This window comes from Parasteatoda tepidariorum, chromosome 8, assembly GCF_982258835.1.
Source record: "Parasteatoda tepidariorum strain Cologne lab strain chromosome 8, Ptep-v5.0, whole genome shotgun sequence".
NCBI lineage: Eukaryota > Metazoa > Arthropoda > Arachnida > Araneae > Theridiidae > Parasteatoda > Parasteatoda tepidariorum.
The window spans coordinates 58,417,333-58,444,381 of NC_141762.1; the positions used below are offsets into that span (position 1 = coordinate 58,417,333).

Genomic DNA, 27,049 nt, shown 5'->3' on the forward strand with positions numbered 1-27,049 from the left:
ATATTTATTTAATCTAATTGATTTTTTGAACCAAAATATAATTATTCGAAATTACACTACAAATTATTCATATTTAAAGCGAAAACATTTACTTTCAAAAGTAAACTGTATGAAATAAGCAAGAAAAATTGGCTAAATTTAAATTTTTTTAATAGATATTTTCTATTTAGTTACCACTTTTGGTCACCAGCGGCATCCCTTTATTAATTAATTTAAAATATTTTGTTTCCGCGTGTAAGATAGTTGCTTACAAAAAAGAAAGTTTTACATCTTGCTTTTTTTACGCAATCTATTATATGCTAATAAGATACATATTTGTATCTTAAATAACTTTACCAGCAATATGTGAAGTCTTACTCAGGGTAGCAACAGCTTGGAAAAATGTAAAAAATGGTAGAAAGAAATCGAGTAAACAAGAAGTTTCTTTTAACTTCTCGATAATTTTAGTAAATTAAAAGAAATTAAAAATGAGCAATTGCATTCCAAATATAAAAGAGAAATAAAAATTTTTTAAATTTGCAGCAGTCACGCAAAATATTTTCCGTTTTTTTTTTCTTTTTTAAATTTGTAGATTGAGACCACTTGGTAACATTTCGAACCAAGAAAGAATGCAGTGAGTGCATATTTGGTAACCTTCCCATGCTTTGGTAACTATCCGAACTCGTGAAATTCCTTCCTGAATTAGAAACAGCTCTGATTATTAAGCTTTCGAATGTTTGAGAATAATGTTTCGTTCAATAGTAATAATGTTTCGAATAGGATATATGAAAATCCATCGCTTGAATGTTCCAATTTTTAAAAAAGTAATGATAATATCTATTAGGAAATATCTATCAGCGCTATTCTGAAAAAATTGATTTTGAGAGACAATTTTGACAGTTTTATAAGAAACTTTATTCATAATTTTATTTTATTTCCCAGTACTCTGGTAAGCCTACTGATTTTGCTTTTTGTAATATATTTGTTGTTATACGTTTTAAAATTGATGTCTTTCTTGTGAGTTGTTATCAAGTAACAGTTTAAAACAAGTTTTAGAATTTTAAACAAATAAAGTCAAATGATAATGAAAAACAAAAAGCTTTCATAACATAATTTAATAAATGATGAAAATTTTGATGTGCACATAATTCGAAAAATGATACACTTATTGACATTGAAGAGAGGGTGGGGTCACATTTATTTCTTTTGTTCTTTATTCAGTCTGGTGTTGCAGTCTTTTTTGATGGTCGGTTATTCTTTTCCTTGCAGCAGGACCGTCTCACGATGATGTCATCATCTTGTTTGAGCACTCTGAGAGCCACGATTGGGTGTTTTAATGTCGATGAGCCTGTGAGCAATGTTGAAGCATGATGCTCTGTTCTTTCGCGTCCTCTTTGGCAATGTAACAAATTTCTTAAATCGGTCTGAAAAGAAATCATGTCATTATTTCGTAAACTCATCCGCTTTATCTATAAACAAACTACTTCCCACTATATCCTTAACATACATTTTAAGAATCCTTGTCAATGAAGTCAAACATTAGAGATCGCAAAGATATATTTAAGCGAAGAAAAGAAAAGATATATCGAATATTGACGAATTGATGCCTTTAACAAGGGGATATTTAAACGCCAGAACTTGTTTGACAGTCTAGAGAAACGGAGAGGAGTTGATATTTGAAGAAAAGTTAATTTGAAACATTTTCAAGCTTTATTCTCTGTTTAAACAGGTATTATTATTTAAAATCTCGTTATTTTTAATAGTGTCTCAACAGATTTCGATAGTGTTTTTCTCGCTTTTTCTTCCTTGCTTAAATTCGAACTTCCAGTGAATATATTTTAGAGTATATTTTGACAATTAAGTTTCAATAATTTAAGTTGACTTTTAGAGTATATTTTGACAATATAAGTTTTAAAATTTCTATACTTGAAATTTGAATTTATTTATTATACGTACTATTTTCTTACATCATTTCTTACAAAAATTAGCTTGCGTTTCTCCTAATTGTTTCATTTTCATGGTAATTGAGAATAAGTTCTATAGTTGTAACTGATTGAGAAAAAAAGTGGAAGATTGTTGGGAAATAAATTCCATTTGCTCTGATGTTACGAAAATGCGTATAAAACGTGTGGTTATAAGCACTATTTGGTTCCGTTGGTTGATATCTCTACAGCTATGTTGTGGATCTGTTCATTTGCCAGGCAATCGATTGCCCGACATTACATTTTACCGGCAGCGGTTTTCTAATCCAGCGGCTTTTGAAAACCCGCTCTCTTCTTTGGTATTCTTTCTAAATAAATAAAAACATTATTTTTGACTTTTTTTTTTAATTAGGTGACAAATTTTAAAAGATATAAAAACTTAAATTAAAGTGCAACCAAATAGAGCCGAGTGGAAATCCTCCAAAAAGGAGATCGTGTCGATAAAGTTTGCTAGAATTTAAATTAGCTCTCTGACAACTGACTGCCTATTTATCCTAATACTATATGTTTTTCCAACGAGTACATTTTGCTAGTAATACAATTGCCGACAGAGTTTATAATATAATAAGGTGCATCATTAACAGTTATTCCGTCAGTTTTTGAATGCAAAGCATTGGTTTTATCCAGTTCATTCTGGTATTTTTCAGATTTCAAGTTTATATTTTTGGTGACACAATGTAATTACCTAACGTTATTTCGTCCGTTTTCTTTTGGACGACCTGGGACGTTAAATCGAGCCATGACTGCATCTTCAAACCACTTATGTTATTAGTACTTTTAATAAAATAATAATTATTTGGATATTAGTCTATCATAATTTTTTTCTACAGTAATTTTTGAAGTGAAACTCCTAGTGCGACTTCCAACAAGGTTGCGTTAAACGTTTAACGCTACCATGGAGGGGGTATGAAAGCACTGTTGCGTTAGTATTATACTGAATTCAGTATTATACTCAGCACATATATATAATATATGATTCAGTATTATACTGAAGCATATTGTTATGTTATGTGGTTTATATTTATTTTTTGATACTTATGTTTTAAGTTTAACGAGTGAATTTAAACGAGATCTAAAAAAGGAGACAGTACAAAATGTAGACCACATAAAATGGTGAGTCGACATTTTAGTTTCTCTCAAATTTAGACTATTCTCTGTAATTTCTTCTTCTTTTTTTATTTTTATTTTATGGATTTAGCCCTGCCAAAATGTTATGAACTTTAATTGTAAATGTACTTTAATTGTAATTGTAAATGTTAATGTAGTATTATACTGAAGCATATTGTTATATTATGTGGTTTATATATATTTTGAAGTGAAACTTTTAATGCCACTGCCAAAATGTTATGAACTTTAATTGTTATGAACGTATGTTATGAACTTTAATGGTAAATGTACTAACATCCTATTTTCATTTCCACATTACGAAGTTTCACTTCTTCCGCGAGGAGGGACTCTACGCACTATTTTTGTTTTCTATAATAATTTTAAACTGTTATAATTTTTTGTCCTGAAAATGCTCTGTCGAACGATTGAGTTGTCGGACAATTTGGTTAAGTCGTCAGTTGTACCAAAGCTCAGTGTTACCACTATTAAAATTTTCGATAATAATTCTAAACTGTCACAGTTTTTAGTCCTGAAAATGGTTTATATCCTGGTACATATAGCGCCTGGTAATGACTTACATAGGTTTTTGTCCTGGGACAACAGGGAGATTTCGCACTTTTACGTTAGCTTCCGTGCGCTCCCGTATGTAAGATTGAAGCAACTGCGCATGATCAATTTATATTTTAGATGCTACGCATCTTTACGTTATGTTCGCGTGATTTACGCTACTGAGGCAAAGAAGCTAGCTGTTTATCGTTGTTACATGTTGTTTTCTGTTTAAGCCCACCTTCGAACTAAAAACATGGACATAGAATGCGAATTTGAGGAAATGTATTAATTAAATTTAGAAATGAATCTTGTGATCTTGCAACAATTGGTTCATTCAATAAATAAGTACTTTTGTTGGCTTTTATTTAACATTATTTTTGTTAGCATTATGTTTGTTAGCATTATGTTTGTCGAAATCTTCCTAATTAAGTTGAGTCATCAGTTGCATCAGATCTCAGCGTTACCATTATTAAAGTATTAACCCAACCATTATTAAACCAACGAATAAAACAAATCGCTACAGTATCACAAAATATTCATGTTTTACATACTTTATATCACTATTAGAACTTACTCTGAAGTTATCACTCATAAAACAATACACAAGAGGATTTACAAAGCTGTTGGCCATAGAAAGCCAATGGCAACTGAGAAATGCAGCTGCAAATCCTGGAAAATCTTCATCCCGTATCGGCATCACTAGGTCGGGAACGAAGTATACCATTAATCCAAAAATGTGTATTGGAAGCCAGCAAAGAGCAAACAATATCACTATAGTTGCCATCATTTTAACCACCTAAATACAGCGAACAGAAAAAAGATCATAAATTTCTAATCTTTAAATAAAGTGAGCTTGAAATTCTTTCAAAAATTAAATATAGTTATCTTAGTATTTCTTTTTTCATAAGTAAAACAACTGATATGCTTTTAATTTTTTATTCATATTGTACATAAGCAGTTTGGAACTCTACCTGTTCGATAACCAAAGGGGTAACACAGTTATTCAGATTTAAAAATTTATTATCTTATTATACCCAAGATTATCTTAATTTAAAAGCCTAAAAATTTCAAATCGAAATAAATTTCTAGCTAGAAAATTTTTGACTGGAAAAGTTGAAAAATCGTCTCCAATTTATAAAATCCAGGATTGGGTGAAACATTTTATAGTATAAAAGAATAAAACTATACATTTTTATTATTCCATTACAATAGATAATCTATTGATTGGATTTTTTCAGATACATAATTTATAGATTAAACAAAGTGTTTCCACCGCAAATTGGAGAAGTCTGAGCCGTTAATTATTCAGTGTATATCTTGATGATTATCACAACTTAATTTTTTTTATTGTCAAATCTGAATTCGTCGGAAAAAAGCATGTTTATTCAGAAATCTCTGTTTCTTGTTCTATTTTCTTATTTCTTGTTTCTTGTTCTCTGTTTCATTGTTTGATTCTCTGCCTACAGTTGTCTAATAAATCTTTTTTTCAAAAAAATCGTCGTTTAAGAAAAATTGGAAAAACTTTCAATTCAGCTATTAAATTATAATTACAATGTTAAGAATGTGTAAAATATCGTTTAATGCCACCTAAAACATTTAGTTGTCGCTGTCAAACTTTTTACAGGATCTTGATATGTAGTATATAAAATATAGGAAATATAATATTTTCTCATTATAATATTATTTTATTTTGATTGACACGGATATCTTGCTCCTTCAAAATAAACGAAGTAGTTAAATCGCAAAGTTTTTATCCTTAAAAATAAGACTTATTATCAAAATAGGAATATAGAATACTAATGAGTTAAAAGTAAATCTATTTAGCACCTGTAATTCATTTATCTAACTAGCAATGCTCAAATCTTTCAACCGACGGGTACTTAATTACTTCTGAAAGTAAGGGAAGGGTTTGATATTAGTGATAAAATTGGTTAATGTTAAACTTTTATCACAAACTTAATTGTTCTTACGTCAAATGGGATAGAAAGCGTGATAAGAACATGAACTTATGGCAATTTATTTCCATTTATTACTTCATTATAATTACTGATTTCATAAAAATTTTAATGTCATTTTAACCTGTTCTAAAAGAGGAAAAATTGAAACAGCCATTTGAAACTAGCAGTAGAATGCATTTATTTCTTAAAAAATGGAATTATGTTAAACAGTAAATCAACATTTTTCTAATAGAAATATTTAATAACCCATTTCTGACCAGAGTACTTGTAAAAGGTATGATTCCTTCCTTAAAAAGTGGAAAAAAGTGGTAGCACATTTGCTTCATTGATAGGCTTTATTGGGATATCCAGGGGCTATCTATAGATGTGATGTGATATCCTGGTTGGTAGGGCGTTTGGCCCATGTTCAAGAGGTCGTGAGTTTGATCCCCCACCCCGGCTGAAGACTTCGCGTGTACAAATTGGTGACTGGTGCATGCTAAATCTCTCCGGGTCACAATGTCCTGCAAGTTCCCATAACAAATCATTGAGGATACTGGATATGAGATCGATCAATCACTGGTTCAGGACAAAATTACGATTTGCAGATGGGTGGATGTTGTGTGAATGCGTTCTTCTTGTAAAACGGGCTGCAACGTATGTGTGTGGCAGAAGCTGAATTCTAGGCCCTAGATTGCGCCACTGGAGCACACAAAAAAGCGCACCACTTTTTCTAAAAAATTGGCTTGTTATCATTAACAAGTGGCAACTAGATAGTTCAGGCAATTATATTGTATTAATAATATAAATACTTATCTTTGCATGTAAGGTCAAAAACTCTGTGAATTTTTAAAGCTAAAGTGGTAGGTAAAAGAAAAATATATCCACTTACTGTAAGCAAAGATATTCTACCACTTTTAAAGCAGAGCGCTAACAGGTTAAGGTAAAATACAGAAAAAACTAAGCACAAACAGGGTATAAAATTAAGTACTTCTTATTAGAATGCATGCTTGTTTCAGCCGGCATCTGTTTTATGAATTCCGTCAGGAAAATTTAAAACCTTATATTAAACATAACAGACTAACACAATTTTTCATTGCTATCAGTGTATTTTTATTCCCCTTCAATTCATATGAATGGGTCCAGTTTTCCTACATCAATTTCCATATTTTTTTTAAGGTAATCAGAATAAAATTAAAAGAAGTTTTGTTTTCCTATCAAACATATTTGTATCCTTAATTAAAAAGTATTCATCTGTATTTTTCATTTTTCTTACGTAGTCTCCTACAATTACGTTTTTGATTTTGAATTAATTTCTAATGTTAATAATTAATTAATTGCTTTCTAAATTTGGAATTAAGCACTGAAAGTGTTGATCCATTATTATAACTTAGTTCTACGATTTTACCTTATTACGCTACAATTTAATCAATCATTTTCTAATAATTATTTTTGTTTCTCTAATTTAAAGGTGAAAATTACCTCTACTGTTATTATTACATTTTTGATTTTGTTTGATTTCGAAATTAAGAATTTAGGAGGATTGTTTTTAATATTATTATTATTAGAATAATGTAATTCTAATTTGCATTTTAAGATAAACTTTTTTGAATCGATATCTAAACTAATTGAACATTTTACAATTATTAGTTTTTGGTAAATTCCATTAATATACTATTGTAAATTACAGTTTAAGATATTCGTTTAACGATTAAGAAGTTAACGATCAGTTTCATGCACAATGTGATGCATGCACAAATTTTATTCAATATGTCATCATGTTTGGTAGTCCAAAATATTAAGTTACTGTTATGTAGTCATTAAATTTGTTAAAACAACATATATTTAATTTGATATGTTATTTAATGTCTAATGTCGCGAAACAACAAAACTCCTAGTCCTTAAATATAAATTTATTGTGCTATAAGGCAAAAATGTCATTAAAAATTGGTAAATGAATTAATTATCACTTTGGTATGATGTGGCACAATGATTGCTGAAGCATCTAACCTGCTACTGTCAATGTAAAATTCAAATTGACAAGGAAAAAAAAACACCCACCCACAAAAACTAATAATGAAAAAATATGCCCCAAACTCATGTGAAAGCATCTGTAACCTAACGCTTTTACAAGTTATTTTAATATTTATTACGTAATGTGTGTTCAAAATGAATAGTTTGTGAAATACCTTCATTTTAGCTACCAGTTGCTGTCTATCTCTTGACGCATCGGCGTTTCCTGGAGTAGTGTGAGCCCACATCCTTATTCCTATGCTACCATACGTATAACTCAAAATCAACATTGGTACAAGAAAAGTTAAAAAGAATACAACTGATGTGTACACCTGAAAAATAAAAAAAACTTTGAAAATCCTACTTAAAATAAAATTTATATCACATGTTATTGTTTGTTAATTTACCTAATGGTTTGCATTACAAGAAAGCAAAATTGAAATTTTCATATTGAATAAACCTATGAAGAGTTATGATCATAAAAGGATTAATATTAAGATGGAACCAAACTTTGTACTTAACTATCTTTGCATATACTTAATTTTAATATTACAATGAAATCGGTTCGCATCTATGAACAAAGGGGCTACCATCTCCTGTTCGCCATCGCTCACCAATTCCAAAACTGCCTTCGCAGTTTCGATTAGGAGGCATTGAGATTCATGCTTGCTTCTCAAGTATTTTTCATAAGTATACATAAACTATAGCTGATAGTAAGTAATGTTAGTCCCATTAACTTTGACTATTAATAAGTAGAGCCAGTCATGTTAGTTATAACTAGTAATTGGTAACTTTAGTGACGTTAGCTACGACCATTAATAAGTAGCGTTAGTAACGTAGCTACGACTATTTATAAGTAGCGTCAGTCACGTTAACTATAACTATTAATAAGTAGCGTTAGTTAGATTAACTGCAGCTAATAAGTAGTATTAGTCAGGTTAATTATAACTTTTTATTAAGTAGCATCTGTCAATTAACTGTTTATTTTGAACAAAAAACTATAAAAAGGAATTCTTACTTAAGTAATTTATAAACTCTTCAAACATGATTTATTTCGACCAGGTACGGCCTGAATATTGTTTTAAACTGGTAGTTAAATTTTGAAAAATATACATACTTTGAAATATTCATATGTGCTAAAAATAATTTAATTTTGTTTATCGTGGTGTGAAGGACTTTAAAATTGATTTTATGAAAGTAATTGGAAGTTAACTTTAGGAAATTTGAAGCAGTTTTGAGAAAAGTTCATCACAATTCTCTCGTTTTTTCAGGTTGTGGGTACCCTGTATTTGGTGAGGTACTTTAATGGGTACCTTGGGTCTGACGAGGTTAACCTATTCCGGATAAGTATCATACACGAGCTTGTCACAACAACCTATAAAAATAGCCCTGCTCTGAAGGGACATCTACTTCTTCTTCAAAAGATGAGAAAAGTAAGAAAATGAATCAGGGGACAATATATAAATGGCAAATTTAAATGTCAACATTGAATAAACCTTTATTAAAATTGAAACGGAAATGACTCAACCAATCCCTCCCGCATCCCTTATATCGAATGTTATACGAGCAATGGCTATAGTATGTAGTTATAACTGCTAATCATTAGCAAGCAGTTTCAGATAATTTACATATTCTGAAGAAAGAATAACAATAAAATGTTTTTACTACCAGGCTGGCTTTTCAGGACAAATAAGACAAATAGCAGCCTTGCTTTAGTTATTAATTTGTGATTTTTTTAAAAGGAAATAATAAGATTTGTTGGTTTTCCAAGATTTTTTTACTTTTTTCATAGAAATATCTAGGTAGATCGCATTTTTTATGCTTTTAAAATAAAACTCGTTTTAACAGAAAGATTTTTGAAGAATCGTATTTACCATTTCCTACAGCTGAAAAAATTGAGAAAAGAGAAGACTTTCTACTTATTCTTTTTGCAAGTTACAGAGAAATATCATAAATATTTAAAACTTATTAAATGAAGTTGCAGGGTTTGAACAAAAGTATGGAAACACTTCGATTCTAATTCTATGTAAGTAATCTCTCTTTCAGCTGCTTATGTTTTCGAAGATTTTACATCGAAAAAAATGATAGCATAATACGTATTCATGCTTGAAGCCTTTAGAAATGCTTTTCATTTTCACGTATCCAAAATTCGAATGAAACTAAATGAAGAGAGGAAGTTAATTAGTCTCTTTAGTTTTAATACTATAATTAAGTCTTTTTAGTTTTAATACCAGCAATTTTGAAAACATTCTGTAGGATAGCTATATTTATATTATAATGCTTACCTAATTAAAGCGGTATTAAAAAATGAAAGAAGCTTTTAAACCCTTCATTTGGGTCGATGTAAGTTTCTCTTGGGTGAAAAGAACACCATTTCTTAGAGCTTTAAGCATGATCTTTCAATTCGTATAAACAGTTTTGCTAGGTAAAATCTTTCAAAACATTTGCAGTCAAATGAACGATTATTTATATAGATTTAGTTTATAAGTATTTTCGTAATTCTGTCTTACCCCAGCATAGTATATTGATATATTATAATCGAATTTTGAATGAATAATGAGATTTTTAATTCAGAATATTGTTTCCGAAGTTTGTTTTAACTCTTTAGTGGGCCATTTATTTCTAGTAAAGGTTTATTTCTAGTAAACAGTAATTTTAGTTTAAAAATAATTCCAGCATTATCTGTGTTTTTATAAGTATCAAATAATTAAATAATCTGTTTCATGACTTGAGCATACTAACCCGTGACGAAAACCGGACTCGACTTGCACCGACCGCAGTGCAGACGTGAAATATCTTCAGTGGTAGATGGATCATAGGTTAGAGTCCCCTTGCCGTCAGGCTAACAGTGGGAGGTTCTGGCGGTCTTCCTCTCCATGAAACGCAAATACGTGTTAGCTCCATCAAAAAGTTCTCCACGAAGTCAAAATTTCTCCCAATACTCGATCCATGAGTTTCCTTGTCTTCTGGATTGGGTTCAAAATTACAAGGCTACGGAGTTGAACATAAGTAGTCGTAAACCCATGAAAATTAGGTCGGCTGTTCAACGACGGTTATAATATAAAATAAAACATTTTAAAAGACTCACCACGACTTAACTGCAACATAGTGGTGTATCACGTAAGCCTTTGAATTATTTATGAGTAAAATTATTTATAAGTATACTATGTACAAGTGCTTAAAAACCCTATAAATTGATTTGACTAAACCAAGAATGATATTTTAAAAAACAAGAGCAAATTGCCGTTTCTGGTTCAAGATTTTCCCTATTTTTCAAGTAAATATTTTTATTTTAAAAAATCGTGATATTTTTCTTTTGACACAGCAATTGTAGAGCCTGACGCAATAAAGAGATAACTCACACTTTTTCAAAGACCACCAACTGTTTATAAATATTATTTTCAGATAGGTACTTTAGAAGTTTCATAGTTTCCCAGGGTAACAGCACAATAACAAAAACATCATTTGACATAGTGAAAAAATGTAACATTTTCCCTCGTAAACGTTTGCATGAACAACGTGGCTTATTATTATATTGCCTCAAGTTCTTTAAAGATCACTAATAATACCCAACTCTATCATAAATATGTCAGTTTTTAGCAAAAACTTTATAAACATGAAACTGAGGAGTAAATAGTAATTCCAAAATATATTTTCATCTGTAATTTGAATTTTATCAATTTAGTTTAACAAGTTTCCTGCATTAAATGAAATCCCTTCAACTACTTCAAAAACTTAAACTCTGAAATCATCAAAATCAATTGAGTAGTTAATTCTATAGCATAGTCCATTAATATTATACCACTAAAATACTATTTTCCATATCCTATTTATGCTTGAACACACTATATATTCCTTATAGATAGTTGCCCTAATATTCATCATTAAAGTTAAGAACATGCAATATTAATAAATTAATATAATCGTATATAATGATAAGCTTATATATTAGTGTAATTTAATAAAGTGAAGACCGTCGATAATCAGTTTTATTAATGAATGTTGCTTGCACAAACATTAAGCCTAACTCATCATAAGGACATTTTGAACGCCAAAAACTATTTTTGTCAAACAAACTGTGGAGAGAGCAATAAGTTTCAAATATTTACACGCTCGCTTGCTTCGACTAGTTGATTTTTCATACTGTGGAGAAAAAAACAGCATTGCTTCTCATTATCTGTTCACTATTGGTTTATCGACAAGGGAGCTATTTTGAGAGAAGGAATGAAGTGTTTCCACTAATAAACCAAAAAAACAAAAAAATATTCTTTTCTTACATTTGAAGAGTATTGTTATAGATAAAAACTTGTTTTAGATGAAAAGTTTTTTTTATTTTTTATTTCGAAAAGGTTAAAAAAATTCAGAATCGGTTTAATGTAGGTATCTAAAATAAATCTGCAGTTAAAAATAAGGGTCATCGTTTTCGATTTCCCTATTATTACGCCAAAATAATTAAAATAATTTGAGTTTTTTAGTTAATAAATATATTTGAAAAAAATTATTAGCCCACTATATTAATGACTAATATATAAATTTGATATCAAAGTTTTTTAAATTTAAGAGTTTGCTAAGCTATCAAACATATCCATTAGCTTTAGTAATTGATTTATTACCACTTTATGTTAATATTTAGTTAATCTGCAGTTGCCATGCATTATGAAAATAAGAAGAGTATGTTAACTGTGCTTTATAAATGAGAATGATTCATTATAAATTAACCCTTTAGTGGATCACTTATTTCTAGTAAACGTTGGTTAAAATACTATTATGTATGGCTATCAGAGTTGGCATGAATATGGCTGACAAGTGAGTATGGTTGCAAAACTTATTAGGTTGCTGAACTTACTAATCTGAAGGGGAAAAAATAGATCGAATGTAATTAAGTGCAGCCAGAATTATCACTGGTCTCAAAAGCTGCTGTTCCAGTGATATTGATCTTTCTAAAGCTGATTTTTCCGGCTTTTTTCCTGAAAGTAGAAGCAAATTTTCCTAAGTACATTGCTAAGCTTAAGACGTTTTGGGCCATGGAATAGAACATAAAACTCTTTATCAAGTTCAACAAATAACTAGTGGTTGAAAAAGGATATCCCTTTCGGAGGATAATGTGAAAGCAGGGCTTGACGGACATTGATGCTGACTCCTGTCGCCCTTTCAATCTTTTGATTCCCACTATATCGCTTGGTAATGTAACTTTTCTTGTAGACTTGAAAGTGAGTTTTATCAAGCACCATGAGTTGTAACAACAATCGACCCTCCATGTGTCATAAATAAAATCCTTTTATGAGCCTCGATAATCTACACTGACTGCAGAAAATTTAACTTACGAGGAACGGGAAGTGGTATTTGCTTAAAAATAAGTAGAGTCAACATACCGACTTAGAAACTTGGACCATAGTATTTCATTCAGCTCAGTATTTCACTCAGAACTTATTGTTCTAAAATAAGCTTTCCTTTCCTTCCTTTATTTATTAAAACTGGCTACCAGGGCCGCGCAGCGCCCCCTATCCCATACATCATGATATATTTTTAAAATACATTGAGTTAAAAATCATATTGGGTTTAGCATCATTATGGTAGCTATACAATAATTTAAATACTTTGATTAATAAATTAAAAGTTGAGGATTGAAGTTTTAAAATTAATAAGAGTATTTTAAATCACTTAACAAATCTATTGAAAAATGTTTATACAATTAATAAAATAAATATTAAGAGTTTTTTAGAGTTAATATGAAAGTTCAGATTTTATAATTTTATTTATACAATTTCCATCTGCTCTAGACTATGGTTGATACACCGTATGCTGATTCACTAAGAAATTTCTAAGATTCACTAATATCGATGATTTACTAAGAACGATGATACACTGATGGATGATACTCTGATCGATGATTTGCTGATCGATGATTCACCTAAAATAAGCTTTGAGCCTTGCTTTGGACTTTTGCATACCTGATATGTGGATATTGACTGGTAGCAAAAGCTCATTTCGATACTTGAGGGACTGGCTATGGGTCCTAGATAGGTTGCGACATGATATCATTTCCAAATTGGATTTTTTGGCTCAGATAAGCCCTGTGTGATTGTGGTGAATCTCATGTGGGTGGTAATGGGAACAAAATTGTGGATCTTCTTGCTAGGGTAGAGAACTTCTCGCTGTTCCCTAAACATTATAATTGTTCCTGTTAAAGACATTAAACAAGAGTTTTAAGAGCATTTTCAGATCCACAATTTTCTCTTGTTTTAATACTTATCTTAATTTCCGACTAATAAATTCTAGTTGAACTTATAGTGTTATATTCCAGTTATCTATGAACAAAAATACCAATTCTGTTTTAAAGCACGTTCCTAAAAGAAGTCTTATTTTCTGGAAAATAATGTAAATATGTCTTCTTTTGTAGTAAGAAGAAACGAAAGAAATTTAAAGTATTCCGATAAGCTGATCCCAAAACTTTTTTTAAACTAACAAAACGTGCGGAGTTTTTAAATAGGTGTGTTTTGTCACACAGGAATTTCACAATTTGATGGCCTTTTTCAGTTGCTTCGAAACTAATGTGGCTCACAAAAGAACCAAAACTAAGAAAATTTATAAAATATTTTCAATGATACTCCCTATTGAAGCCTTTATTAATGCTCAAAACTTTCATTATAGTTCCCAAAACAATGGTTTAACATTTAAAAAACAAAAAATAATTATTTAATTTAAAAGTTACATGATTCAGAAAATATTTTAAAAAGTTAAATAAATTAACGAAATTAATTTATCACACATTATTTATCACAAATTGAAAAAAACTGCAGGTTTAGAAGTAAAATTCCAAATTTTCATAAAAGAAGTTTTTTTTTCCATTTCAAGGAACAGTTAGGAATTCTTAAACATAAGTAGTATCGAAAAATTTACTAAGAGTTTTAAAATATTTTCGCATTTGTAAGAAAGTTTTTATTAAAAATATGCGGGTGAATGACTTACAATCGATTCGAAAAAAAGATAAATAAAGACACAAAGATTTAAAAACTATTGCACATAAACTTGTAATTGCTTAGTCATCTGACTTATGGATTTAATTAATTGAAACTTTCAACAGCTAAACAATTTTTAGAATTCCGTTTAATCTCCGTTTTACGTAGTCAAGTTTTTGAAAGCATAAAATGCTGGTAATTAAAACATCTCTTTTATTCTCTTAATAAAAAAGCAATAACTTTTTTTACAGTTAAAACTGCTAATTCTTAGAAAGAACATGTTAATTTAATTTGTTAAAAAATCTAGTCCAATAACAAGTAGTACAAGTTAAAATTTTATTTGCCTATTCTGCCCTTATTTGCTAGAAATAGATTTTTTGTTTTTAACTTCTTAAGTTTCTAGAACATTTGATTTAATCTTTAATCTTTGTTTTAACAAAAATTATCCACTTGAGAGAATAAATCTATTTTATCAGAGCCCCTCCATATAACCAGATTCCGATTAAAAATTATTCCACAAAAAAGAGTGTTTTCTAATATTGTATCAATTTAGTGAAAGCTATTATATCAATACAATAATGTGAGGAGCACTAAAAAATTTTACGAAAAAGTTACAACAAATAAAATAGAACACAAAAAGTAAAAATATCACGTAAAAACAGAAAATAAAATATAAAGAAAAACGGAATAAAACATGAAATCAAATCTATAAAGCTAGTAGTGAATCCAAATGAACGCACATGAATGGGAAATTTTTCAAGAATGATTTAAAATATTTTCGTAACAAGATTGTCAGATTGCAAAAAATGAAAACAAAAGCGCAAATTGAGCTAATAGCGTAACTAGAGGAGTTTTGTATTAAAGTGCGTTCTTACTGCATTACTGAAGTGCGTTTGTTTTGATAATTACCAAGGATGGGCCCGAAAATGGATGTGCGCAGGGTAATATTATTCTGGATAATTTAAGGAAGTTGACAATTAATAATTTTAGAAAAGAAATATTTATTTAAGAAAAAAATATAATAAAATAAAAAAGAGGAAGAAACATGAACTGCCTGTTTTGCACATAATTTTAGCCACGGATTTGCCCGAAATGCATTTGCACATGGAAAAGTTATATAAATTAACAAAGAAATATTTTTAGTAAATAATTTTAGCCATGGATTTGCCCGAAATGGATTTGCACATGGAAAAATTATATAAATTAACAAAGAAATATTTTTAGTATATAATTTTAGCCACGGATGTGCCCGAAATGGATTTGCACATAGGAAAATTATATAAATTAACAAAGAAAATTTTTAGTAAATAATTCTAGCCACGGATTTGCCCCAAATGGATTAGCACCTGTTGAAATTATATAAATTAACAGACATTGTTTAGTAAATAATTTAAGCCACGGATTTGCCCGAAATGGATTTGCACACGAAAAAATTATATAAATTAACAAAGAAATTTTTAGTAAATAATTTTGGCCACGGATTTGCCCGAAATGGATTTGAAACATGGAAAAATTACATAAATTAACAAAGAAAATTTTAGTAAATATATCTACAATAATATACGATTAACTCAATGATTTTATATAGAATTTTATTACTTTAGTTGGGTATCCATTGTTTTTTATCAAATTCTGAAAGAGCTTATCTATTTGCTTTTTGGATAAAAAAATATTATTACATATTCTTCTAATTCTATTCATTTCATCATTTAAAGTGGTATTTAAATAAATAGATGTTCCTAGAAACATGAGAATTCCAAGTAATTAGTTCATTTATATTAAAATTAAAACCATTTTTTTATCGTATATATATATATATATATATATATATATATATATATATATATATATATATATATATATATATATATATATATATATATATATATATATATATATATATATATATATATATATATATATATATATATATATATATATATATATATATATATATATATATATATATATATATATATATATATATATATATATATATATATATATATATATATATATATATGTATATGTATATATGTGTATATATGTAAATGTATATATATATATATATATATATATATATATATATATATATATATATATATATATATATATATATATATGTATATGTATATATGTGTATATACGTAAATGTATATATACGTATATATATATATATATATATATATATATATATATATATATATATATATATATATATATATATATATATATATATATATATATATATATATATATATATATATATATATATATATATATATATATATATATATATAATATATATTTGAGATTTCTTTCGGTTTAAACTTTTTATTTATTCAAGTTCCGGCAATTCAAGAAATTATAATATGAAATGTCAAAATTTCTTAGTGCGACTTTTTTTTTGTTCTTAGGATGTGTTAAATTCTACGTAAAAAACAAAACTAGTATACAAACTTCAAAAACATTTGTTTTTACTGAAAATCATTGCAAATTATTTAGTCTATTAACTTCATTACTATCTCAGAAATAGCTGCTGGGAAACTTTCATCTCAATCAGAAGAACGATTTATACAAACCAAATCGGAAGTTCTTCCTCCGTTATGGTTATGTGGACAATTTCCCGGAGAAAAATATCTCAGAATAAGGTTATTTTTCACATTCCCCTAGAGCTATGAATGGCCGCATGTATTGGGGATATAGTAAGCACAGTCACGTACAGCTTAATAGAGGACTATTGGTTCGTGAGCCGAATTGAAATGAAAAATCTCTTTTTTTCTCTTTAAAATTTATCTCATAGAAGAAAGCTTTCAAAACTGTTTAAGCTGTGTGAATTTTATAAAGGCTATTTTCCTTTATTTTTAAATTACTAAGACGGTAGGCAAAAATTTCAGGTAGTAGCTAGCAAGAGTTAGGAGTAAGTTTCAAAAGGAATTCTGAAATCACCAAATCTGGTAAAGGCAAAACTTTAAGGAAATCAAGATGTGTCATGCTTCGAAATATTCGAATTTGTTTCTGGAATAAAATTCTTATTTTATCATCAGGACAATTATGCTTATTATCGTTTCATATGGTATTCACTGATTAATTTTGCGGATTAAATTTAATTTTCGAAAGTTAAAACATTTTAATTAATGAAATATTAATGAGGTTAGTAGAAGAAGATACCAAGTGAGATGTAAAAAAGAGCAAAGTTTGAGTCTAAAGTATTGCTATAAGTAAGCTGTGGATCAAATTACGGTAAATATTACTGGTACTTGGGGCTTATTCCTTACCGTAAAAATCATTTATGCCGAAACATGTTACCGCACAAAATTCTGATGTACAGTAATTTCTACAGTAATAATTACCTTACACTGAATCAATGTAATTAAATAAATATTACTGTAAAAGACAGCGATAATTATCCTTACAGTAATAATGACCATTCATTACAGTCCCCATAATTATTACAATTTTTAAAAGTTGAAACTTTTATAAATAAATTATTGAAGTGGTTAGTAGAAGTAGGTAATAAATGATCTGCTAAAAAAGTGCAAATTTCATAAGTACGCTAAAAAAGTACGCTGTTAAGATTTTACTAAAATTGTTTGCTTTTTTTGCGGAAGTTTTATGTATAAATACTTGTAATTAACATAAAACTATTTAAATGTTTATAAGAACTAATCATTAATATTCAACTCAGAAATATATTATTAATATCATACTTATGCTACCAATTCCTTTTTAATCTCATATAATGCTCAATGGTCACCAAACTTTGCAAATAAAAAAATATACTGACCACACTCAGCTATTCAGATCTAAATAATTATTTATCAACTATATAGTTCATTTAATTATTAGTACAAAAAGTGTAAGTTAAAGAAAATTTCACAGGGAAATTTTATACTATACGAAATATTATATAGTAAAATTTTCGAAATTTTAATTGTTTTAAATTGAAAAAATTAACAAGAATTTTCAAGTCAATATCCTTCTCTTTTGTAAGTCTTCAAAAGTAATTAAAAGTAAAGTAGTCGCCACTTAGTGTCAAGTTTAAGTTACAAAAGGAGAGTAAGAAGAAAAATTATCTCAGACACATGACACTGTTAATAAAGTAACAGTATCGTGATAGCCAGCAAAAAAATATAACTCAAACTGTTCTAAGAGAATGACCACAAGAATAATAAATAAAGTAATCTATTTACTTAAAAAAAAATTTCCCTGAGATTTTAAATATTTTTCGTAACTTTACATACAGCGTCAGTTACAATTATGACGAAACTTTGATTTCAGGGATAAAAATTACCAGAAAAATACACGTGTACTTTTCTCTGTAGTTCAAATATTTGAAAAGTTTCTGAATTTAAAAAGTAAATTTTCTTTCCTTGGAAAATATTTTTATATGCTCCCACAGAATAAAAACAATTATCTATATACATAATAATAAACGCGGCTGTGTGTGTGTCTGTAATCACAATATATCGCCCCAGAAGCCTCGCCCAGGCACAAAACTTGGCACATAATTGTGTTTTGACATAATGAAGAAGTATTTTTTTTCTTTTTCAAAAATTTAGATTAGTTTTTTAGTTATCAGTCATTTTGTAAGAAAATCTATGCTTTTTCGTCTTCAAAGAGCCATATTCAGAAAACTATTAAAAAATGCATATACTTTTCTCCACTCTTATAAATGTATGCTAATCCGAACCTTGCATTTGAAATATTAATTTTCGACAACTTAAACCAATAATATACGAAGGAATTAATAATTTAATTGTAAGGTTCGCATTAGTTTATATTTATCAAAGTGGAGAAAAGTTTAACTTTTGTATTAAAAATGTGGCAACATATTCGATACGTAAATAGAACGCTTCGCTTTGATATATTTGTCGCTGTTGATAATTGTTATAATCAGTTTTTCTTCTTCTTTCCACGCTCAATTTTTTTTTCTTAAGCGAAGACCATAATTTTTGTAGCGATATAGAAATAGAAATTGATACCATAAAAAATTATATAGAAATAGAAATTGATACCATAAAAAATTAATTCGTTTCCGTGTTCTTTTCATGTATTTAGCATTTTAGTTTTTTTCTTCTTAAGCGTTGTAGCTATATAATATATAAAATGGGAATTTAATTGTTTTTAAATCAACGATCACACTTACCTTGGATCTCTTTGGTTTTTCAATTCTTTATTTCCTGCTATGTTTTAAAAAACTTTATTTGTGAAAACCTTTAGCGTGGCGAACAGCTGGCCGCCTTAGGCGGCTAGTGAGTAATAAATATAAGTCACTAAAAGAGAAATATTTAGTAAAAATATTAGTTGTAACTCATTAGCTTAATTGCATCCTTACATCTAAATTTTGTAGACAAACTATTGTAGTTTATAAAATAATAACGCCAACACATGGCCTTGTACTTAATCTTCTTAGATCCTACTAGTTAACTTATTGTATTATAGTGCCGTCAGTAGTTTTGCTACGTAATTGAAAAGTTATCCCGTTGCGGAAAATTAACAATGACCAAAAATTTTCATCAATTTCTCCGCTCTCTGATATATTGGTGAAAGCGTTTCCTCTCTTTACTTTAAGGACTTCAGGGCTTAAAAAAAAATTAGTAATGAATATAAATAATTATAAGAAAAATTTAGAATTAGGAAATATTAACTGTAATTTATAAGCCTGATTGCAACTAGATAGTATTATATCCAAATTTTGTAGAAACTATTATATGTTAATAAGAACACCAACAAACCATAAGAATTTGTTAGGGTAGGCTATAGTTGAGAAGTGACATTTTTATGTCAAAAATTCCTAAATTCCAGAATTTTGTGCCGTGTTTATAAAGTTAATCTTCACAATTATCAATAACATCAAATAAAAAATAAAATCTAAAATCATTGGTAATAGGCACTTTATTACTAATATTTGAATTCATTTGAGTCAATTAAAATGGGGAACAATTTTTTTGTAATTATACAAGTAATTCATGTTACCTAATTCAGATGTTGGGATTTTAAATCTGAAATTAGGTTTGGTTCGAAAGCTAAATTTTTTTTTTCGAAATGGTATCTTTATTTTTTTCTTAATTTTTATTTTTTGTCTGAATGAATAATAAGCTTATAAAGTTTTTTTTTGCAGTACAATATGCATATAGCTTTATATAAACGCAAATAATTAAAATAAAATAAAATAGCAAAACTTTTAATAGGAAAATGCAAAAGCCTTCATCAGGACACATCCCTTTTGATTAATGCAATATTTCTGAATAAAGAATAATTATCTTAAGATAAAATATACTCTTTATAATATGTAGTATAGGTTTATATACACACATACTCTTATCTGCACCTTTGAAAAAATAAAACATATGACTTTAAAAAAAAATTAATAACGTATTAACGTATCGCATCATTAACTGTATTATCGCCATCTTCCTTCCACGTTTAATGTAACAGAGAAGTGGAGACATTCAGTAGTAACTCGAGTAAAGGAATCCTGGTTAGGAATATATTATTGAATTGCATAATAAAAGTTATTCCTCTTGGAAAGAAACCGATTGCAGATTTAAAATCAGCGAAGTGAAAATATATTAGAACTTTTCAAAAATTTCACGCAACATAAAAAAGAAAAAACATTTTCGTCAGTGTTGTCAGTATAAAATTTAGTATCAGTACATTGCTATATAAACGTAATGTATGCATGATTTTTATTTCATGCTTAAAAGTTGAATATTAATGTACTTCTAATAAATCTAATTATTGATTACGTAAAAGCCAATACGATTGAGCAAAAAGGACTATTAATAGTTGTGAAATTGATTAATTTTGTCAAAAAACTTGTTTGCAGAATAAGAAACATCAATTTTTACAATCAATGTAAACATATTAAAACATTGAAATTCGAAAAATATGAAGGTAATTTATAAAGATTATAAATGAACAGATAAGAGTGAGTTTTAATAAATAACGGAATAATGTTCATTAATCTTATGTATAAAAAAGCACACTTGAGATCTTTTTTTAGAGATTAGTATTCGGTTTACTTTAAATTAAAGTGAAAGTTTAATTGTAATCTATGAACTAATTCTCCAATTTCTGCATGATTCACAAAATTAGGAGAATCATAATTAGTTAAATGTATAGAAGTTATGAAAATGCTTAGTTAATTGGAAATTGCATTTTGAGGATTTAATATCAATTAGCATACTATCTCTTATGGGAGAAATCTACTGACTGCTTGCGTTTCTAAATCTTAATTGAGGGATATCAAGTTCATGAAGGACTGTAGTTTAATAATCATAGGTACTAGCGATTTTACAGGAAAGTTAATGGGCTAAATTACATTCTCCGCCCTAGCAAGTTTTCAAGTTATACTTCAAGAAAATATTTTGATATGCTTAGTTGGCTAATATATTTACCTATATTAAAAGGGAAAATTTTGTAAATACAGCATATTGTTTCTGAATAGGTATGGAGGTAAATAAATCATACCAATTAACTAAAATTGTTTAAAGGTTTCTGGATAACTATTTGAAGTTATCAATTATTAAGTGTCTTAGTGCTTGAATACACTTGACATTGAGCATAGATAATGCCCTTTATTTCACAAAAGATATTTTGATAAAACTTTAGTTTTAAAGGACCAATTAATATTTTTTAAAGGTGAACGCACCTTTTTACTAGCATACCTTTATTAATTAAAATATCTTTATACTTTCCATATGAAATCTTTGGGGGCATCTTTGCACTTATATAAGGGCCTTAAATATAATTTTAAGAAGCTAATGTACTCAGTGCATTATGGGGCAAAAAATTGCATTTTTTTTCTACTTAGAAACTTTTTCTTCTTGGATTCATTTTCAAATTTTGATACCTGATTTAAGAAAAATATAATTTTTCAAGAAGAAACCATTAATATAATTGGTTTTTTACAATTTCTATTTAAAGAGCAAAACTAAGAAATTTGTTCAAATCTAATTTCTGATAATACATTAGAAATATACAACAGAATTACTTATCAAAAAATATTCAGTAAGATGAGAGTCCATTAACTTCACTGGTACAAATGCAGTTTCTTTTTACGGGATGCAGGCTGCATCACTTTTTAAAAAAAAGATGCAACAGTACTAGTTTGGCGTTAATTTGGCGGTATTTGCGCCAACTTTCCTGGACAATGGGATTTTAAACAAGTACTAATTTTTTTATAAAAATTGCTAGTAGGAATATTTTTTTCTCTTGACAGAAAACATTATTTTATGCTTAGAGATATGCTGAATTCTAACTAAAATATTATTACTTGTCAAAATAGAAAAAAAATTGTTTTAATAAGCATTAGTAATAGTTAATACAGGAAATTTCAGTTTCATAAACATACGAAACCAAACACTGCGAAACCTAATGCTAATTTTATCAAATATAAAATTCTAATCAAGTTGGAATAGCAGGAAATATTTTTATTGATGTGCATGGCGAGTAGCTGTGAGTTGAAAACATCAGTTAAATTTGATTAAAATATAAAAAAAGTATCTTTATGCAAAAACATTTTTTAAATATCTTAACAAAAAAATGTTTTTTACATTAAGAAAAAAACTAGAGCACTTTTAAATCCCTCCAAAATTAGTTTACTCAGAGTTTCATAAAAAAGTAATATAAGACTAAGATTGTTGTTCTGTTATTCAACATTTATTTCGATACTTAAAGTAAAAGGCAAAGTAGATTATTCAGCTTAATGCATAGCTGTTTTTTTTTTTTTTTTGTTGAAAAAAATGTGTTTTTAAAAAATTTGTCCGATCTAGCAAAGCTAACAAAATAAAAATCCTTTCCGTGTAAAAGAAGAAAAAAAAGAAAAATTACGCTGTTTTGTAAAAAGATTATAATTAAAAATAAGAGAATACGAAAAAAGCTGTTCATTTCATTACTCTAAGTACAGCAAAAAAATGTTTTTGAATTGTTTAACGAATCAAATAAATGGTAAAAGAGATAATAAAAATCGAAAGGAAGAGCTTATATCTCATAAAAGGGAAAGAGAAAACCATAATTTTAAAATCTTTAAGGAAAATACTAGTAGTGTTATGCATGGCTAAAATACAATTAAAATTTTTTTAAGTTCAATGTATATTTGACTATTAGAGAAAATTTATTCTTCCCAATCTTGTATTGATTTCTTTTTTCAAAAACTTTCTAGATTAATATTAAGCATTTACTTTTACTGAATACATTGATTAAAACTACTCTTCATCTTTCAAAAATTAAATTTTAAAGCAAAGCAGTGAAGAAATAATTAAAAAGGAATAAAGGCATTTTAAAATTTTAGATATTGCTTTTTTTTATATTTTACATGGTAATTTTAAAGAAAATGGGAGAAAGCAAAATATCCTTTTTGGAGTAAAGCAAAAGCTTTAAGCTTAAAAATAATAGCCGCTTCTTATTCACTATTGTATGCATGTTTCATAACGAAAAATTTACATGAGGGTTGCCAAAAATAGCCATGTGAGACTGGGTGAGAAGCAAAGTAGCTATTGCTGATTGAATATTATATATATATAAGTTCAAAATATAGAGAAACAAGTGAAAAATTACAGAACAATGAATATATATATATATATATATATATATATATATATATATATATATATATATATATATATATATATATATATATATATATATATATATATATATATATATATATATATATATAATTTTCTTTTCTTTTTTTTTTTTTAAACATGAATGTAGGAAAAATTCAAGCCCATGTTGTTTATCAGGAAGTAAAATGTAAATTTACAACTGTCATTGAACAGTCGACCCAATTTTGTGGGTTTAAGATTGCTAATGTTCAACTCCAATACCTTGTAGTTTTGAACCAAATCCAGAAGACAAGGGAACTCCTGGATCAAGTGTTGGGGGAAATTTGCTTTTTTAGAAGTTTTGATGAAACTAACCCGCATTTGAGTTACATGGGGAGAAGGACCACGAGAACCTCTCACTGTAAGCCTGATGGCAAGAGACTCTAACCCATGATCCGTCTATCCCTGAGGATATTTCACGTCAGCAGTGTGGTCGGTGCAAGCCGAATGCGGAATTCGTATCGACCAGCCATCGTTAGATTCGAACTCGGTTCACCTCATTGGAAGGCAAACGCTCTATCCCTTGAGCCATCGCTGCTAAGGAAGTTCATTTTTAGTATGCGCTGCTGTAAGAATTACTCATTAATTTCTTTTAGTACGGAATCAAATACACTTCATTGTTAGGATCACTTTACAAGCACATTGTTTACAAAATACGAAACTATATTTAATAAACTTTGTTTTTGATAAAACAGTTTGATTTATTTCACCTGATATAAATAATTGGATATGCTAAGCCAGAACTCAAATAATTTTACTTACAAAATACAAATTTAAGCAAAATTTCTCGAATAATTGCTGAGAAAACCAATTTTAAAAAAGTGTATTTTGTGTCATGTATGTTTATTCAGAAAAAATACGTTTTGTTCTAAATTTCCTAACTTAAAATATCGTTTTCACTAATTAATTAGCATATTTGAGTTCATTCCTTAGAACCATTAAGATTGAGTCCTCGAACGTGAAGATCCGATCATTAAATCAAAATCATTGTTGAAGACTGAGTATTTATTTTCCGCTCTGGACATCATGCTATTTTTAGAAAACATACTCTTGCCTGAATGCAAATTTATGTACAGGTCAAGTTATGTATTCCGTTAGGATTTCAAGAATCAATATGAATATAAATCAGTTTTATGAAAATATGGACTTACTTTTCCATCTAATTCATCCCATATCTCATTGCAATCATACACCTCTTGTCCTCCAACTAAAAATCTTTCGGCTTTTCCATGAACTAGTTGAAAGCTTGAAAGTGCAATAGAACAGAGCCAGATCAGAAAAATTATCATTCGACCTCGAACTTTTGTCCATCGTCCACTCAGTGGGTATATAATAGCGTAATACCTGAAAATATATATAAAGATATTTTAAACTGTGTATGATGTTATGAGAGTTTTGATTCAAATCGTGCCTCAAATTAATAATAATAAACGAAAGTGTTTGACTTAATAAATGAAAAAATCATAATTGTTAGCAATCGGCTAAAAATATATATTTAAAAAAAGCAGTACGTTTGAAGGCTAGGGGTAATGTAATGAATGATAAGTCACATTTTCCAAATCGTCGAGTTAACAGTTTTGAAAAAATACAGCGTGTGCGAAAAAGCAAAAAAAAAAGTGTAGGTATATAATTTTTTGTATAATTTTAAAAAATATAATTTTACAATGAAAAAAGAAATTTGAGCGACGTTGATCGAATAGTTCCTGAGAAATCAAATTTTGAAAAAGTCATATTTTGAAAATTTGATTTTTCAGGAACTACTCGTCCGATTTCGCTCAAATTTTGTATTTTGCCATGTAAAAATACATTTTTTAAACTAATGCAAAAAATTGTATACCTTACAATTCAAAAATTTTTCGACACCATTTTAATCAAAATAATAAATATTTATTAATGCTTATTTCTGGCACTAAATTATCTTCGGATAAACGAATTTTTTAATTGTGTGTAAAATATTTTTAATTCACTTAAGCGATTCTCCAGATACGCAAAAAGTAAAATTAACATAAAGGGGTTCAATCTTTGGAGCGCTTTCCTGACCAAACTATTGGATTCATATTTCCCAGATTGCGACTATCCCCTTTATTTTGGGGGTAAGACATCTGAATCCGTCGAAAAAAAGGTATGTTTATTCAGAGGAAGTTCGTTTTTATGTCTGATTTCGAAATTTAAAATATCATTTGAACTTATTAATTAGCATATTTGATATCAATCCCTTGAACCATTAAGAATGAGTCCTAGAACGCGAAGATCCAATCATTAGATTAAAAGTTACTCAGGGTGGTCCTTTTATTTGGCTCAATGTACATCATGATCTCCATGTATGTTTAGGTTATTCACTCGCTAAGCACGATCATAAGCTATAAAAGTTATTAATTTAAGGTCATAATTATTTATAAGTATAGCGCATTATATTCGATTATTCAGTAACTATGCTATAGTAGTTTGTAAAATTTCTACTGTTTATTAACTAACATGGAAAGAATAGGCACATTTGTGAAAATGAGTTATGATTTTTTTCATTTTAACTATAATTGATATTTTGATTTACACCGAAGAGCCATTACATTATGCCCACCCTGCTAATAACATGTAGGACCACCTTTAATCCTCAAAATTGCTAGCACCCGCCGTGGTATTGATTCCACAAGGTGCTGATAGGTAGTCTGAGGTATCTGGTACCCAGCACTCACCAACTGGTCCTGAAATTCCCTCAATTCAATCATGCTAGCTGGGCAGCACGAATTTGGTTTTCCAAGTGAGACCACAAATGCTCTATTGGATTAAGGTCAGGTGAATTTGGGGACCAAGACATGACTTGGAAGTTACTGGAATGTTCCTCGAATCAATCCATGACGATTCGACCCTTATTACATGGTGCATTATCCTGCTTGTAAACACCATCCCCA

The 27,049-nt window shown here is 28.5% G+C and overlaps 1 protein-coding gene across 2 annotated transcripts in view; it reads right to left on the bottom strand.

Annotated features, from left to right (window-relative positions):
- Nucleotides 1-1,075: 1,075 nt before the first annotated feature.
- Nucleotides 1,076-27,049, bottom strand: part of LOC107450819 (substance-P receptor) — a 231,668-nt gene continuing 205,694 nt past the window's right edge. For both annotated transcript variants that reach the window (XM_087150392.1, XM_043043079.3), the window contains exons 3-6: nucleotides 25,292-25,484; nucleotides 7,744-7,899; nucleotides 4,192-4,413; nucleotides 1,076-1,403 (exon numbers count right to left, since the gene is read on the bottom strand). In XM_087150392.1, coding sequence (XP_087006518.1) covers nucleotides 1,197-1,403; nucleotides 4,192-4,413; nucleotides 7,744-7,899; nucleotides 25,292-25,484 — 778 coding nt within the window. In that variant the 3' untranslated portion in view covers nucleotides 1,076-1,196. The remainder of the gene's footprint in view (nucleotides 1,404-4,191; nucleotides 4,414-7,743; nucleotides 7,900-25,291; nucleotides 25,485-27,049) is intronic.